At 49.3% G+C, this 18386-nt stretch overlaps 1 protein-coding gene across 7 annotated transcripts in view; it reads left to right on the top strand.

The window, feature by feature from the left end:
• Window positions 1–18386, top strand: part of Epb41l4b (erythrocyte membrane protein band 4.1 like 4B) — a 149035-nt gene that overhangs the window by 62989 nt on the left and 67660 nt on the right. For all 7 annotated transcript variants that reach the window (XM_041656991.1, XM_041656992.1, XM_041656994.1 and 4 more), the window contains exons 7-14: window positions 4242–4362; window positions 6081–6168; window positions 6323–6411; window positions 6722–6791; window positions 6881–7050; window positions 9670–9779; window positions 12149–12179; window positions 15606–15639. In XM_041656991.1, the coding sequence (XP_041512925.1) occupies window positions 4242–4362; window positions 6081–6168; window positions 6323–6411; window positions 6722–6791; window positions 6881–7050; window positions 9670–9779; window positions 12149–12179; window positions 15606–15639 (713 nt within the window). The remainder of the gene's footprint in view (window positions 1–4241; window positions 4363–6080; window positions 6169–6322; window positions 6412–6721; window positions 6792–6880; window positions 7051–9669; window positions 9780–12148; window positions 12180–15605; window positions 15640–18386) is intronic.

Here is an 18386-nt window from a genome sequence, read left to right as displayed (position 1 = left end):
GTTGAACTTTGTACACCACATAAAACCAAATGCAGAAATGCAGAACAATTATCCTGGCACTTGAGAGGTGGTTGGAGAATCAGAAGTTCAAGGTCATCCTTTACTAGGTACAAGTTTGAGGCCAACCTGGGCTACCTGTGGCCCTGTCTCAGAAAAAAACAGAAAGCAAGCAAGCAAACAATAAAGTCACAGAGATAGTAATCACAGTGTGAAGTTCAAGAAACTGGCTTGGCAAACAGCCTTTGGCCCCACCTAAAGACTATGAACTTGGTGGGGCCAGCAGCAGTTCTTCGCATGTTCTTAAGAGGGCAGGCCCTGGTGGTAGGTTTTTTGGAAAGGCCACACTGGCTGTGTGGAAAGAAAGAATTGGAGCGGGGCCAATACAGGGGCTGGAGTGGTGAGGGCTGTTACCGGAACAGAGATAGTAAGAGCCGGGCAGGGCAGGTGGGTGTGCACGCAGTGAATGCCGCCACGGCAGTGCCAGGAGCTGGATTCCCTAATGAGGCTTAATGTGAGAAAGGAGTTGGGGATGACTCAGGCTGCTGCTGAGGGTAGGTGGTGGCATCAATGAGTGGGTACAGGGAAAGGCGACTCCTGGGGAGTAAGTGGCCTGTGTGGACCTTGGCCAAGAGCGGCTGAAGTCACCAGCATGCAGGTGGGAGCTGGGTGGCAGGAGGTCCGCCTGCAGGACAGTCCACACTGACGGTTCGTTCGTCTGTGGGAGGTGCTGGCGGATCTTCATTTTAAATGCATGAGAAACGCTTGCTTAATTCTCCAGCACTAATTAAGAGGATGAGATTTCATTAGCATGTGCTTATCAGAGGGCATTCACTGGGTTATGACATGTGTGTGTGTGTGTGCGTGCGTGCGTGCGTGTGTGTGACCGTAAGTGTGGCAGCTTGTTAGACAACTTTGGAGAGTGGTTCTCCCCTTTCACCTGTGGGTTCCAGATATCCAGCACAGACTGTCAGGCTCAGTGGCAAATGTCTCGATCTGCTGAACCATCTAACCAGTTCATATTTTACTAATTTAAGAAAAGCTGATCTGAGAGGTGTCACAAGGTCAGATCACATGATCACAGACTCCCGGTAGGGCAACACAGCAGTCAGGCAGACCCTAGAAAGCACGTGATTTCCCTACCCACCACCCACCAGCAGCTACCTCTTCTGTTAATGAGTTTAGGTTTTTTTTTTTTTAAAGAAATGTAATTCAGGCTAGAATAATAGAGAAATTTATGTGTGTGGTTTTCTAGTACATTGTTACGCTTTAATTTAGTGTGTCTGCAGTGCGCAAGTGAGCGCGCTATCGAAGAGATCAGAGGACAGCTTGCAGAAGCTGGTTCTCTACCCCCATCACGTGCGCCCTGGGGCTCGTAGAACTCAGATCACCAGGCTTGGCGGCGAGCACCTTTATCTGCCGAGGCATCTCCCCGGACCTCCTTACCTTTTTAAAGGTCTTTGACGTTGTCACATTTCTACCTGTAAAGATCTTTTGCTGATAATGGGTGCATTCCCATCCTTGAATACTTCTAGTCCTTAGTGCTCTCCTCACAGATGCTCAGTGAGTGCAGAACGAATAGAGGAATAACTTTGGGGAGACCCTTGGTGCGGTTTGAAAGCTCCGGTGGTGATGGGGACAGTGATGCTATCTAGAGACAGCTGTGTGAGCTACAGAGCTGTGTGCTTGCTCTCCCCATGTCCTCTGATGCAGCAGGGCCTCCTGTGAGAGCCATGCTGTAGGAGGGACTGGAGACGTGGCAGAGGCTCCCGGCTCCTCATGTCGGCCACTTGCAGATTTTACCAGCACAGACAGTAGCCTTCATCTGCACTGGTTCCTGAGCTGCAGGAGGCCTCATCAGGCTTGGCAGCCCCGAAGGACCTGTCAGGGTAGTGGTAATGAGAGGGAAACACCCAAGCACCCGGGTCAGGCCTGGGGCCATTCATCACCGCAGAAGCTTCCTCCTGAGGCTATTGGCACAGTGTTTCAAGCCTGTCCTGTTGTCCTGAGTGATGAGGAGGAGGCACACCTCTGCCCTCGCTGGTCCGGCTTAGTGAGGCTGTGAAAGCTGCACAGAGAAGAGGAAAGCAGCCCTCTGTGAGCCCTTCCTGGAGAAGCTGCCCTATCTGTAGGGTAATTTAAAGGACGGTCGGGTACAAATAAATACTTGGAAGACTGTTGAGGGACATGGGGAAGTGCTTATCACATACCATTCCTTCCCCGTGGTCTCACCTGCTTTCCTCTGGAGCCCAGCCTGGAGCCCTGCACTGTGAGAAGTCGCTTTGCTCAGTCAGTGTGAATAAAATAGAGAGCAGTTTCCCCTGGGGGTTGAGCCTTTAGGCCCTGTCTTACCGTTGCTCTTGAATGAATCGTGTCCCCTGAGTCGAGCTGCTGTCCTTCCATGGAGGATGCGCTCTTTGGGGAATGCATTTGTGGTATATTTGAGAATCAACCCAAGCGAAAGGGTCAAAGGGATTTGAGTTCGTCTGTTGCACGGCAGTGTTTGAGTTTTGGCCGTGTCTCAGGTAGAGACCTGGGAGCATCTCCGTGATTGGCCCCAGGTCACCCAGATAGCTGCAGCAGGGTTGGAGTTGAGTCTCTCTTACACCGGAGCCTTCTCCCTTACCTTCCATGGCCTCCATGGAGCCAGAGCCTGGCTGAGGAATCGGGAGATTCTTGGAGTGCCAAGCTCTTTCTGCATGTTCTTGGAAGACGCTGGTGTCCCAGGTGCTCCTTAGGCCCGCTGAAGCACAGCAAAGGCTGGAAGGGACACTGCCCTCTTTCTCACTGTGTTTTTGGCATACATAATCTTGACAATTAAGGGCACCAGCCGGGCGGTGGTGGCTCACGCTTTTAATCCCAGTACTTGGGAGGTAGAGGTAGGCAGATTTCTGTGAGTTCAGGACCAGCCTGGTCTACAAGAGCTAGTTCCAGGACAGGCTCCAAAGGCTGCAGAGAAACCCTGTCTCAAAAACAAAACAAAACAAAACAAAACCAGACAATTAGGGCCACGACAGGGTCCTATTGAGTCATGTTTGCCTATGGGTACACGGGATACCATAGGGATCTCTTTCCAGACCATGCAAAGCTATGTCAGCATCACGTGGGAATTTGTTAGAAGTACAAACTTGATGGGTTGGGGATGTAACCCTGCTGGTAGAGTGCTTGCCCAGCATGTATGAAGTCCTGATTTCCATCCCCAGTCCCACATAAAATCAGGTACAGTTGTGAAAGTGGGAGACCAGAAGTTACAGGTCACCCACAGTTACATTCAATTCTGGGCCTGGGTCCATATCAGGATCAACAAAATCCGGGTGCGGGATCCCAGGATCTTCAGCGAGCCTACTAAATGATGCTTTTGCGCTGTAAGCTCAAAAAAGAGGGGATCATTTCCTCTCCCAGGAAAGTGCACCAAGCCCCAAGGGGCTTGTGAAATGGCAGGTGGTGGCTGGGCTGTTCTGGGATGGGCATGCAAGTCCGCATGGTGATACAGCCCTTAGGTGGCATCTCCACTTGCTAACCTGAAGCTCACGCTTACAGAAACCAGGTTATAGAGGAAACGAGGGGATTCCCTTTTATTCTGAAATCTGCAGGGTTCAAGTGGATTTTCTCATTCGTGATCTAGAGGACAGGGCCATCATGTCCTTGGGCCCTCTGTTTTGCAGTTTGGCAAGAGCGAGAACCATGCGGTGCACATTGGGCTTTTTGCCGGCAAGCTTCCTGTTGCTAGCCCTCTTTTGCGCAGCCATCTCCCTCTCCCCTTCTCCGTTCTGCCTGAGTTGCCGCAGTTGCTCCTGCAGCCTGCTCGCCACCCCTCCCTGCTTCTTTAGATTCTGCATGCACCAAAATCTTGATCCATCCTTCCCAGCCCTGCAAACACTAATGTGCTGCTCTGGCCTGTGCTTAAGGAGAGCCCTGTGCGGAAGATGCTCTCAGGCATATCCTCGTGGCCCGCAATCGCCTTTTATTGCAAATTTCCACTTCCCAGGGACATGTGAGCCAGACCTCCCTAGGTGGGGGAGGCAGTGAGGAGAAAGAGAGTAATGACTAAGATGATGGTGTGTTTGTCTCATATGGGGGGAGGGGTAGAATGACCAGGGATTCTGAGGGAAGCTGATAACGAGAGGGCTCTACCTCAGAGGCACCTGCACCTTCTGATCAGAAAGAATGCCTTTGGATTGAGTTGCAGCACTAACCTGAAGTGTTCTGTGTCTTCTTTTTCCTCCCTTTTATAAACTGCACAGCGGAGCTGGGGGAGTGTGAGCTCCCGGAACACACACCGGAGCTTGTGTCTGAGTTTCGGTTCATCCCAAATCAGACAGAAGCCATGGAATTCGATATCTTCCAGCGATGGAAAGAGTACAGGTACCTCAGTGCCCCTCTCTCGAGGTCGGAGCTGCTCGTTGGTTTGCTCTCTGTGTTCGTCTGAGCCTTCTGAAGACCTGTTGCATGACCGTCCTCGGCGCAGTGTGCCCTGTCTCACAGAGAGGTGCTCAGTAGGTGATCAGGCTGGAACCTCTCTCCTGGACTTCACACCCGTTTCCAAGAGACCTGCGTGTCACCTCTCTTCTGAGAAATGTGCACAGGTCAAGCCATGCTATTTTCTGTCTCTGAAACACACAGCTTCTGTCTGATTTGATTGTGCCTTACCAGTGACACCCCAGGTTCAGATAAAAGGCTACACTTACAAGGTCCTACCCATCCTGAGCAGTGCTTCTCAACCTTCCTAATGCTGTGACAATCTCTCGTGTTGTGGCGACCTCAACCATAACACTAGTTAGTTGCTATATCATAACTGTAATTTTGCTACTGTTATGAATTGTAATGTAAATATCTGATATACAGGATGTCTACTGTGTGACCACTCCCCCCCCCCCCTCCCCGCCGCCAAGGGTCAGATTGAGAACCACTGTTCTAGAGCAAATCTTTTAGAAATGTAGGTGAAGCATCCCTAACGCCCAAATTCTGAATCTAAAATGTGAAACATTTGAACAGCAGCGTGGTGATACATTTGATAAATGCACACCAGGCTTTATTGCGCAGGCTGAAGTCTAATCATAGGAACAGTTTTTAAATATATATGAAATCACCTCCAGGACCTTCCAGTTTTATGTACCAGGTGAATGTGACATAATTGACTTCCGTGTTGAGAGCTGGGCCTTACCCGTCACAGCAGCTCACTTGTACTTGACAGTCTGAGTGGGGCGGGGAACCACATGTATTTTTGGTCTCTCACATTCTGGGTCAGGCGTACTTGGCCCATCACCTATGGTGAAATGGTGAGACCGTGTGACATGCAGTGTTATTGTATGTCTAAAAGTGTGCTCATTACACTGAGAGTCAGCGTGGTGACTTCCGTTTTTCCCTGCTGCCACCACCCTAATCTAACATACTTGTTTTTGTTTCACGTAGACCAGTAAGGCAGTTTGCCAGCCATGCACACATGCATGCGTGCATATGTACGCATTCTCTCTCTCTCTCTCTCTCTCTCTCTCTCTCTCTCTCTCTCTCACACACACACACACACACACACACACACTTCAAAAATTAGAGAATTTTTGGCGTGAATGTTGTCGTCAAATGATAGGGAAAGGTGCAGAGATGTTCAGTCAAAGTGTCCCACCTACTCCCTCACACACAGCCTTCGTTCTCCCAGAGGAAAGCCAGGAGGAAGTCTTTCCCTTTGCCTTAGAGCACACTCTTGTTTTCTTTTCCTTTTTTGTTATTTGTTTTTGAGATAGAGTTTCTCTGTACCCCTGACTGTCCTGGAATTCACTGTGTAAACCAGGCTGGCCTGGAACTCAGAGATCCTCCTGCCTCTGCCTCTTGAGTGCTGGGGTTAAAGGTGCGTAGCACCACTACCTGGCATACACTCTTGTTTCCTTCGGTTATCCTAAGAAACACCATTCTGTGGTCTTTCTATTCAGTTAACATGGGGTTTTTGGAGATGGTTTCCCACCCTTGTAAGCTTACATCCTCCACGGCTCTAACGATTGCATGACCTGCAGCCCAGCAGGCTCTCCAGACCCTGCAGGGCGTGTGAGTCGCAGTTCACGCATGTCTCATTGGTTTTGTTTCCTAAGGGGAAAGAGCCCTGCCCAGGCGGAACTCTCTTATCTCAACAAAGCCAAGTGGCTGGAGATGTACGGGGTGGACATGCACGTCGTCAGGGTAAGAACCCGTGTGTTTGCCTCCTTTTGTTTTACTGTTTCTGAGAAATGCATAGTATGCCAACTAAGTAAATTTTGGTGAGGAAATTGTTTTTGCGTTCTTCTGTGACGACCTGTTAGAACCCTCTACCGACTGTCACTTCGTTTGTTTGTAGGGAAGAGATGGCTGTGAATATTCTCTTGGACTGACCCCGACAGGCATATTAATCTTTGAAGGAGCTAACAAAATAGGCTTATTCTTTTGGTAATTTAGTTTTGTCTAATATTAAAAATGTCTTTTCCTATTTTGTGTTGGAAAGTCTATGTGATTGGATGATTTTGAGGGGTATTTGCAACACCCAGATTCACTTTTTAAAAAAAAAATCACACCATCCTATTGTCATTGTGGGTGTATGGCCAATGCACTGAATCTCTAGATAATCATATTTAAATGAGTGAGTGATGATTTTCTTTTCTTAGCCAATCTAAACTTTTATAAGTAGAACGGAAACTGTTTGATGTGTAGACAGTTTGGCCGTAGACTGTCCTTTTTAAAACACTTTCTCTCTGACCAGGCCAAAGATCACCAAAATGGACTTTAAAAAGAGCAAACTGACCCTCGTAGTGGTGGAGGATGACGACCAGGTAGGCCATGCTCCCCGGCGTCCTCCTCGCTGCCATCACCCACATCCCCATGACACGCGTCCCCATGGGACCTTTGCTTCCCCCCTCAGGGACGCGAGCAGGAGCACACCTTCGTGTTCAGGCTGGACAGTGCGCGCACCTGCAAGCACTTGTGGAAGTGTGCCGTGGAGCACCATGCCTTCTTCCGGCTGCGCACCCCCAGCAACAGCAAGTCCACCAGATCGGACTTCATCCGGCTAGGTTCCCGCTTCCGGTTCAGGTTGGCAATTGCTTTATGACATGGACCACGTGTTTCAGAGAATGACAGCTCGTTTGTGCTGTGTATGACTGTAGCATCGGGCCTGTGTCCATCCATTCGGGTGGTTTGCTCTGCCCCCTTGTTAAGAACTGCAAGTCCAGTCCCAACCTCTTTCGGCTTCCATTACTTTACCGATAAAACAGAACTGATTTGGGGTGAAATGCTTGTAGCCAGGAACGGTTGGGGTGCTGATATTTTTCTCAGTTTGAAACTTTGCACGTTTCATACTTGATATTGCAGATCTGTGAGCTTAGGGCCCCAAATGTTTTGAATTTGGGAGTGAAGTGTGCTCAACATGTAATAACAAAATTGCCAGGACTATACCTTTAGCTAGAGTGGTGCTGTCCTGTGCAGTGGGCGTGAGCTACATGAAGAAGCTACTATTGTTCCCTGGTCTCAACCAGCCTTATTGCCAGCATCCAGTGGCCACGTGAGGTGATGACTGCCTGTGAGTGGGGCAGACACGGGACATTGGGTCCTGGTAGGAGGTTCTGTTGTCTGATGCCACACTAGAATTCCTCCTGACCCACTCTTAATCCTAGTTAAGATCAGGTGTCCCTGGTTTATAAACGACGCTAGGCTCAAACTCTCTGCCTGCCAGGTGGGCTAGAAGTGGCCTTGGTGCTTCTGTTCGTTTGTGTGCGTGTGCTACGTGTGGTGTTTGCATCTCTTCCAGTGGGTATATACATGTATGCACTTGCAGGTTCTCAGAGAGTCCTGAGAGCGACCTAAGTGTCTTCCTCACTTGCTCTCCGTCTCATTTTTTGAGACAAGACCTCTTACCGAATCTGGAGCTAACTGACTGAGCTAGGCAGCTGACCTCCAAAGATCTATCTAGCTCCACCTCCCCAGTGCTGGGATTACAGATCGCAAAACAACACCCTGCTGTTGACGCGGGTGCTGGGGATCAGAATTTGGATCTTCATGCTGTGTCTGTAGTTCACTCCCTAGACATCTTCCCAGCCCTGGTGCTTCAATTCCTCACCATTGCTGTTTCCTTTTACATGAAAGTGTCAAGGGATTGGGTAATGATTAAGGATGAGAGCACATCCACGCATGCACGCGCGCGCACACTCACGTGTGTTTGTCTGTGTATTTAAATATGAAAAGAGCCTGAATAGATAAACCTATTCTCACATACTTTCACTTTTGAGTTTAGACTAATGCATGAAAACTCTTGAGGGCATCTTTAAAACTGAAAATATATAGATAGCCTCTGTGATCAGAGTCTGAATATGCACATGTGTGTATCAATCAGACCTTGGAATGGGAATTTTATTTCTTTTTTAACTTTATTTATTTTGTGTATGGGTGTTTTGCCTGCAAGTATGTCTGTGCACCGTGTGAGTGCCTGGCGTCTGAAGAGGCTGGAGAAGGTGTCGGATGTCCTAAAACTGGAGTGGCAGGCAATTGTGAGCTGCTTTGTGGGCGTAGGAGGTTGAACCTGGGTCCCCTGGAAAAGCAGCCCACAGAGCCATCTCTCCAGCCTGGAACGCACATCTCAAATGCACTCCTGAGTCTGAGAATCTCAGTTCCATGATCGAGAACTTTGCTTGGTTTCGTAACCTCTGCCCACACGTGGCATGTCCCTGAATTCTGTTTGAAATGCTAGAACGGTTGCTCGCTTCAGGTGTATCCACCGTGCGAGGCAATGGCTGTGCGTTTCTGTTGAAAGAAAAGATTTTGTTTGAGTGTATCTTTTAAATGCTCTAAGGAAGGGGAAAAAGGACCTTGAGGACCTTGAGGGAAGAGAGTCGCATCACAAGGCCCGTGGGGGATGGGAATGTCAGCAGTGCAGAGGTTCGCAGAACCATTGCAGTCACCCGTATCTATGTGGATTTGGAGTTGGATGGAGGGGGCAGTCGAGGAGATTGCCAAAATAAGTAGGCTTTTCCCTGCTGGGGAGATGCTCCAAGGATTGGCTCAGACTTCGTGACCTATGTTCCTTAAGGAGAAATGAAGAAGGAAGGGAAGTTGGGAGGTGAGGGTACCCCTGGAAGGCATCGGGAGCAAGTAGCATTTGGCTCCTTCTGTCTGGAAAACCAGCCAAGAGCAACTGGGCTGGAGCAGTGATGGGTGGATCAGAAAAACACAGCTCCCCTCCTGGAAGCTGCAGCTGCCTTCACAGTGGTCGAGTCTGGAAAGCCCTTCCTTTGACGCATCGCAAGGGAAGCCAAGGTTTAGTTTAGAGGCCTGCTACAACCGCCTTGGAGAAGATGCAAAATGGGAAATGTCTCTATGGCGTTTCTTGGAAGGTTATTCTGTGTCCAATCAAAGTTTTCTTCATCAGGTGATCCAAGTACTCAGACCTATTTGGTTTGGGCGACCTAGTGGTTGGTACTTAAATTGCAGGTTTTAGCTTTTGGTAGAAAGAGATTCTTGCCCCTGTGCCTGGCTTGGCAAAGGAGACTGTATTTCCAAGTAGGAGCTTTAAACTTCGCATGTCTTTACCCGGCGAGTTCACGCTAAGTTGAAATGCACACTGAAGTGCTTGAAAAATAAAAATATTCACTTGCAATAGCTGTGGTATGCCGAGAGCTGGTGTTGGCATTAACGTGCAATCAAATATTTCCTTCCTAGTGGGCGGACAGAATATCAAGCTACACACGGCTCCAGATTGCGAAGGACCAGCACCTTTGAGAGAAGGCCTAGCAAGCGTTACCCATCCCGGCGACATTCCACATTCAAAGGTTATACGGTGTTCCTCCCTTGCTGGCATTGTGTAGTAGGGCTGGGAGAGGGACTTACTGCCGTTACGCTCTGGTTCAAAAACTGTTGGGAAGGAATGTCATAAGTCTTGGTAGAACGTTTGCCTCTTCTTGTCTGTCTTCCTTTGAACGTGCCTCTCTACTTCTTTTAGGGTTGGATCCTCAATAGTATCTATCACCTTTGCCCATAGAAGGTACAGCCTTTATTGTCTCCACTGCCTTGCCATTCCTGGTGAGGACACGGCGCGTGCTAAACCAGAACTGTGTCCATAGAAGCATGGATGCAGAGCCTGCAGAGACACAGTTCAGGTTCCCCAGACATGCCCACCCTATGGTGTTCCCCTCTTGCTCAGAACTCCCTGAACCTCATGTCTCTTACTGGCTCCTGCCTATGTGAGGCCTGAGACTGGAATGTGCCAGGTGGTACATGAGCCCTCCCGACTCAGTTCTATTTAAACTGGGCTTCATCATCTGAGCTCGAAGCTCTGTATAGCTAATTTTCTACATGGATTGGTCCTCCATCCGGCACACTCCAGTTAGCGCTAAATTGTTTGTCCTTTTTTTTTTTTTACATCGCACCCAGCTCTGCCACCCTCCTAAACTTGTGATGACACTTCTTTACATTTTTATTGCATAGCCAGGATTTAGTGGGCCTCTGTGGAACCCTGTTTATATACCTGTGCCTTCTAGAATCTGTAACCTTCATCTCCCACTCCCATTTCCTTATGTTATGAGTTAACAGCACAGTATTGTGACAATCAGCAGGTCTTAAATCATTCTCAGCCGTTTCAGTGGAGAAAAAAAGCCAAGAGCCCCCCATATATGGCCTTAGCTTTAAGAAAGATCAGGGAGCCAGGCGGAGGTGGTGCATACATTTAATCCCAGCACTCAGGAGACAGAAGCAGGTGGATCTCTGTAAATTCCAGGACAGCCTGGTCCACAGAGTGAGTTCCAAGATGGCCAGGGATGCACAGAGAAGCCCTGTCTCAAAAAATGAAACCAATGAACAAGGGAGGTGGGCAGAGGAAATGGGAAGAGGTGGAGGGGGGAGCTGCATTCGGGATATAAAATAAGTGAAAATATTTAAATAATTGGAAAAGAAAATACAAAAAGGAAGGCCAGGGAATGGGAACGTGTTCAGGAGAGGGTGATCCGCTGACGGAGGGTGACTGCAGGCAGCATCGGGCAGTGTCTACGGGGACAGCAAAGGGGTGAGAACTCATGCAGGCTCATTGTCTCCATTAGCAGAACACACTTGGGTGTGAGGGGTGGGGTGGGGAGATTGTCCATTGAGTCACAGGTGTCCAGAGACAGGCCAACCTGGGGACCCACCTTCTAAAGAAAAAGCACCATTTTGATATAGTAGTAAACACCCAGTCCCCACAAGTGTGCGCCAGCATAAGGGGAGGAAATGTCTACTGTAGCCGACCTAGAAGTAGAGCATATGGCCAGGCCCCACTGCACAGCCTGGGGCTGTCTTAGACTTCTGGCTCCGAGGTTCTTATCCCCTCCTTTCTGGTCTCTAGATCCTTTTTCCTCCATTTATTTTACCGACATATTTTCCAGCTAGAGGCCTGGTATCTTCTTAGTGAAGCTCTGAGTGGTTTTCGTCTTGAAGAAAGGAGAGCTGGGTATGGCTCGGTTGTCAGAGTGCTTGCTTGGCACAAATGAAAGCCTGGATTTTCTCTCCCAGTTCTGTATGAACTGATAATCTCAACACTCGTGAGGTAGAGGCAGGAGGACCAGAAGAAGTTCAGCTATATAGTAGTTGAGGCCAGCAGGAGCAATATAAAACTCTGCCCCCTCAGAAGAAGAAAAGTGTGCGGCGAGTTGGAGATATAGCTCAGTGGTAGCGTGGCTGTGGGTTCGATTCCCAGCAACACACAAAAAGAAAAGAAGTATAGTTGAATAAATATGAGCCTCTTTTATGCAAGCTCTGCTTCTGCCCCATCAGAAATGTCTGCACCAAGTTCTTCCCTAGATGTCTGCCGGTATTTCATCCTTCATCAGGTTCTATTGCTTTTCCATCTCCACCCAGGGGGCACAGCTCTTCGGGAGCAAGGACTGTTCTGAGGTTGCCTTTGGGTGCTGTGTGGTTGCCTCCTGGTGCCTTCTCGGCATACCGGCACACCCTGGGAGCCGACTCTGGAGTTGCCTAGAGATCTAGGGAGGAACAGCATCAGTTAGAGGGAGGGATGTCAGTGCTCAGGAAAGAAGTCGCTAGAGTTCAGGGCTGCCTGGTTTGAGATGAGGACCGTGCCGCGGTAGAGAAGACCGTGTCCCGTCATTCTCTGTGTGTTGTGTACCGAATGTTTTAAAGTTCTGCTTAACTTCCCATCCTTTCTTTACAGCAAGCAACCCAGTGATTGCTGCTCAGCTCTGGTAAGTGCCCCCAGAGTCCCCACCACAGCTCCCCCTTCTAATTACCGTGTGTTTGCAGTGTTGATCTCCTTAATACAATGAAATCCCAGTGACTCACCTGATTACTTTTTTCTCCCTTTTACTTCTGCCTGGCTCTACCGTCCTCCCAGCTTTCAAAAAGCACACAATAGAATGTTCCAAGACTTTCTTGTTACAAAACAGCTGGGTTGTTTGTTTTTTTTTTTTGTTTTTCCTGAGTAGCGTAGTACTTTGTTTGCTGTCACCGTGGTAAGGTGGCAGTTACGCGTGCAGCCCGTGCGGTGAGCGTGAGGCAGGCAAGGGTGGGGACTGAAAGTCCTGCCGCTGGGCAGAGGTTCCTCAGCTACAGGTGCTGCTTTGTCCGGTGACCACCAGATGCCGCGAGACCAGCCGCACTGGATGGCCGCAGGGAGGGCTCAGTGGGTAAAGGTGCTTGCCGTGCAAGCCCTGAATTTATGGTCAGTAGCCAAAGCCCATGTAAAGATGGCTCCACAGAGCCGTCCTTTGACCTCTGACCCCTGACCCCCACACGTGCACAGTGGCATGCACACGCATCAGGCGCACGGACATATGATAATCAAAGCGAGCAAGCAAATAAAGAAGCCACCTCTAAGAGTTTCTGAGGGATCACGTGTCACACAACTGGCAGTCTTCCTCATGGGACTTTGTAAGCTTCTTGTGAGGGTGCAGCTAGGAGATACTTTGAATTCTGGGCTGTGACATCTCTTTCAGAACTGTTCAGTGCTGCTGTGGCAACACTGAAGCAGCTGTAGCCCAATATGCAAACAAATGAGCATGGCTGTGATTTAATAAAACTTTATTCATAAGTACCAGTCAGCCACATTTGACCCTTGGGTCAAATTAGCTGCCTCTTCCCTAGCTTCATCTGCCTGTGTCTGGAATTACCTGGTGAGCTATGAAACATCCCCCTTGGGCAGGATAGCCCTGAGCCAAATGAACACTTGTATACCTGTGACTTGGGCATTTGGTCTGCAAAGCTTCCCTGGTAAGGTTAGCATGGCCTCCAGGTGAGAGCCACTGTCCTACCTACTACCTTACCTTCTCTCCCCTCTCTGAAACCATCGCACTTCCTCTGTAAGCATGACATGCTAGGATCAGCTATTGTGGGAGAGAATAGGTGGTAGGTAGATCGTTGGTTCTGAACCGCAGGCTGAGACCTCAGGGATGATGGGGCAAAGGTGATGGTGGCCATTGAGATGGATACAGACGCCCTGTGCTGTGAACATTCATCTTAGCACACAGGGCTAGCCTCCAGAACTCCAGCCGAGGCCTCAGGAGCCCTCTCCTTAACAGCTTTCTCACTTATATCCTGGAGCCTTGGCCTTCTACTGCTGTGTTTCCTTTTTCTCATTTGCAGGCAAGGAGCTTGGGCTAGGTCTGCGTTCTCCCCAAATGTTTTAGCTTGCAATGTTTATACTCTGCCACCATCCCCAAGAAGCCTGACTTAAAAGCAAACAAACAGAATCAGAGAGCTACTTGTGGGGAGGGAAGGACTAAGGCCCACCTCTTCATTGGCTTCCTCCCCAGTTCAGAAAGCATTGAAATCCCTTCAAGGAACCTCAGGTTCTGGAGAGCAAAGTTAGCGCAGCTTCACATCCCAGGGCACGCTTGCAGCCACACACTGGCCTGGTGATACTGTCTTCTTTCTGTATCTAATGGAAGGGGTGGGGGAACCCTCTTGAACTGCTGCCTGCCTGTTGTCTCCTATGGCATGGGCTATGGGGTATGGTTCATGTTCTCAGATTGGGTGGTTGAAGGACTGCAGGTGTGGCCTCTGTTCGGGGTAGGGTAGCGTGGGGCGGTCTCTGACAGTTAGGGTCTCAGCAGGTCGTACGCTGAAAACTGCTGGCCTTTCTCAGCCCGTCAGGTCCTGCTTTTAATTCTCAGGGGATTGTAAGCTACAGTCTCTCCTGCTTTCTTAGGAGATGATTGTTTTGTTTGTTTGTTTGTATTTCCCTGATAAAGTGACATTTCCCTCTTAGAATCTAGGGGAGATTATATATCGGGCATGAAAACAAACATAAAAAATTGCCACACACACAAGTGTCAGTAAACAAACCCTTTAGCAACAAATGAGCTAATAACCACTGTTCGCAGCTGTTCATTTGCTCTCCGCAGCCTGTGGGATCCCCGGTGAGCAGAATGGCTGTGGGGACCATGGGTGAAGTTGTGCTGGGAACCACAGAGATGCTGCTGGGGAGACAGCAGTTTGTGGAGCACTTTACCTGGCTGCTGAGATCCAGCCTAAGCCCTCTGGCTTAGCGCCTGACCTCACGACCAGTCCTCTCTGAAAACTCAATGCAGATCCAATGTAAGGTTCAGAACAACGATTCCTCCCCCCCTCACCCCGGCTTTGTTAGAGAAGCAATAAACCTTGATTCCAGGCACCCTAGTAACAGTGACTGCCCAGTGATTGTTCCAGGGTTGAGGTTTCTGATAGGTACTGAGCTTGCATCTTATGTAACAAATGTTCTCTCATCATCCATCCAACCATCCATCCATCCATCTCTGTCTCTGTATGTATGTGTATACATATATATACACACATATATCCATACATATATATTCCACACACATACTTATTTATGCATGTGTTTATATATTGCCAAGCTAGTTCTAATTAAGATCCTAATCAAATTAGATCACACTTGAGCTCTGAGCTTTTCCACAGACCCTCCAAAAGCCAGCTAGATTTGGTGGAAAGAAAATAGGTTTTGGGTCTGAGCAGATGTTGTATCAACCCTGGCTCAGCCATCGACTGGCCAGTGAGTCTTAGTAGGTTTGCTGACCCTCTCTGAAGGAACTGTCCCTTTGTCTGTGGATTAAGGTGGTAGGAAGCGTCATGGACCCTATCACCCTGCTATGATAGATTAGTAAAGGGCCGAGGCTTGACTTGGATGAGCAATCACCACCAGTGGCCGGATCAGGCATGGTGTCACTGTGTACCAGAAACTCATGGGATCCCTACCACAGTCCCTAGGCAGGTGTCTCGAGGAAGCTGCTATCTCTTCCTCCAGTTGTAAGAAGCTCTGTACCATCACTAGAGCTGTAGCCGACGGAGCCATGCCAGGGAGGGCCTGCAGTAGGTACTGAAGCTGCTTGGTTCGCACCACTGAAACGAAACACAATATGTCATGGCCGCACCGTGACGTATGTATCACTGGGGTGTTTATGCCGGGAGCCTTGAACTGGGAGTGAAAGCTGGTGTCTGTGGTTTCCTTGATTATATGCTTATATACGTTCATGCAAGCTCTAGTAACCAGAAAAGAAACGGTGTGCAGACATTCCTAACGGAGGAGGGAGTCTGTAGAATTAGCTAGGGCTATGAAATAGATCCATCATAATGCTTCCTTACTTAAAAAATGATGTTTCTCTTTTTCTTTTTAGCTCAAAAACAAATCCTGAAGTCCATAATTACCAGGTGAGATGCTGTGTCTAAGATGTTTCTTGGTTTGATGTGTCTTCGTTTGTATGATGAGAAGCATGTGGTAACAGCATACGCTTGTCAGGTTTTGGTTCATCGTTCTTGTTGTTTCCCGGAAAACTCTAAAAGTCAAATCCCCCACCCCACCCTGCTCCCTCCCAGTCGTGAAGTGCCTGTTTTTAACTTTGTTAGCCCGAAGGCGCCAGGGACATGGAGTTATGTTTCTGTTGGTCAGGCACAGCCTCTCAGCGCTCAAGTGCATGTTTCTGTGAAAGCATGCTGAGGCCTAGCAAGCCCTTGAGGCAGGCATCCGGGGGCAATGCCGCTTCTCCTTCCTTTGCCTTCTTGGGCCTGACTGTGCCTGCTGGGGCACCAGAGTACTGAAGAAACTCGTAGGCAACACGTTTTGTTTGTTCTTTGTTTTGGTTTTGGGGTTTTGTTTTTGTTTTTTGAGACAGGGTTTGCTTTGACTGCCCTGGAACTCTCTCTGTAGAGCAGTGAGTTTCAGTCTTTAACTCACAGAGATCCTCCTGCCTCTGCCTCTCACATGCTGGGATCAAAGGCGCGTACCTCCACACCCAGCACATTTTTCTTTGTTCTGTTTCTGTTGGTCCTCCCCCACCCCTCCATGGTAAGCCCACTCACACCGGGAGGCATCATTTATTTCTAAACCCCATTTGTCACACACCAGACCTGGGGCATTCGGTTTCCAAGTTCAGTGTTGTATTATTTCACGGCGGTACCAGCCAGGGTCCGTGCCCCCTACCTGCCCACCCGCTACTGCCAAAGCCCTCTTGGTAGCCCAGCCTGTAGTGAGCCAGCTCCTCCACAGCTGCTGTGGGTGACCCTCTCCGGGCTTCCACAGCCTGTCCTGACTCTCTCAGTCCCTTCCCACTGTTCCTGTCACTAGCCTGTGTTCAGCTTCCAGCAGCGGTAGAGCGGCTGCCTGTAGGTTCTTGCCAGTGCTGTCTTACCCAGGCCCATCCACCCGGAGTCCATTGCCTCTTATCTGCACGCTAAAGTACCATACAATGCTGTACACTGGTACTCAGCAGTCCCCTCCTCCTTTTCTCTTGCAAGCTGGAAGCTCCCAGCTCCAGTGAGATTCAGCCCTGCCCCTTAAAACCATGAGGCCAGCATTAAAAGAATAATGTTGTCTTCAGTCTCACCTTTTAAAAGCGGAATAGACATTTAGGGAGTAGGACCTTGGCATCCACAGACTGCAGCGCTCCTCAGGTGGTTCTAACAAACAGACAGATGGGGTCTCCGGGAGGATGGTGCTGGCCTTGATTCCCAGGTGCTAATATATTTCTGCCGAAAGGCAGAGAGACCTATGTCTCGTGACTTCTAACTCAGAGGCCTGTATTAGCCTTTGTTTCTTTTACTGCTGTGACTAAATACCCAGTACTGTGTTCTTTATAAAGTAAAATAAGTTCATTTAATTCATGGTTCAGAGGTACAGTGCTGGCCTCCACTCAGCTCTGGTGAAGGGTCTGTGACGTAAGAGCCAGGGAGTGTATATGTAGGAAGCGGTTACGTGGTGAGACGGGGCCAGGGCAAGAGGTAGGCTGTGTCGCTTTGCTCGGGAGATCTAACCAGGGTCCCTCTGAAGACCCTGAAGACCCCAAAGATCTAATCTCCTCCCACAGCATCATATTGTTGACCAGCCTTGTCCTGAGCAAGTGCCCGAAGCACGCTGTCCTCCCAGTCTCTGTGCCCGATGTTTGGCTATGAACATCACAAGTGACAGTGCCGTTCCATAAACCATCGCCATTTGAAATTTCATTCTGTGTGTCCCCTTCCCTGCTACCACTTCTGTGAAGACCAAGATGCCCATGTTCGTTATCCTCAGGAGGTTCCCAAATGGTTTCTGAAGAACTTCTGTGCACAAAGTCACACTAGCATGTGGAGTGAGGAGACGAGGGTAGAAAGGACTTTGAACCTGGTGGAAGGAAAGTCATCTCCCCCGGCTTCTTCCTTAGGGTCTTGGGCTTCTTGTTCACAACAGCTCCTAGTTCAGGGACGTCAGGTGGGGTGTTAGGGGAAGAGAAAAGCTGCTGCTGGGTACCCAGTGCATGGAGGAGAGAGGTTGGAAAAGAAAGTACGGCAGCCCGCCCGCCATCGACCCCTGCCCTCTGCTGCCTCCTCAGTGAGTTCTGCTTACAGTGAAGCAGGGCTGTGCTGCTCACAGCAGATTTGCTGGCGCTCTGCACGTGGAACCCTCCACATTGTCGCCGGGAGCCCCTTGCACTCGGCCTGTCTTAGCAGCCCTGTGTTGTCCCATCAGAGTCTGGATATAAGTTGACCGGAAGAGGGTGGCCTGATAAGCGGCCCGGTCACACCGTAATGCTTTGGAGGATTGCTGGGAAGGTGACACGGCAGCCTTAGCTCCTTCTGCAGAGTCAGCCAGCAGCAGAGGACTGGTGGCCATGTTCTCAGTGAGGATACTTGTCATTTGAGGTGGGACAGTTTTGCATTGTCCCTGGAATTCCAGTAAATTCGGCTCCCTTTCCTCTGTTCTTGCGGCAAGCGAAGAGATGCATATATATTCCTTGTTGTTGACGGAGCACCTGAGTTAACATTAAAGTACTTGGGAGTATAGGAATGTGAATTCATTACCAAAGGAGATGTACCAAGGAAAATTCTGGAATCTCCCTTTTATTTCAAGTCTGTGGATGAGGTTTCTACCTCATCTTTGGTGAATCTGAGGGTGTTTAAAAACAGAAAAGACTAGAGGGTCCAGT

Source organism: Microtus oregoni, unplaced genomic scaffold (genome assembly GCF_018167655.1).
Source record: "Microtus oregoni isolate MIOR12 unplaced genomic scaffold, Mior012 000008F_ref0000371, whole genome shotgun sequence".
NCBI lineage: Eukaryota > Metazoa > Chordata > Mammalia > Rodentia > Cricetidae > Microtus > Microtus oregoni.
This window is presented reverse-complemented; position numbering and strand designations above follow the sequence as displayed.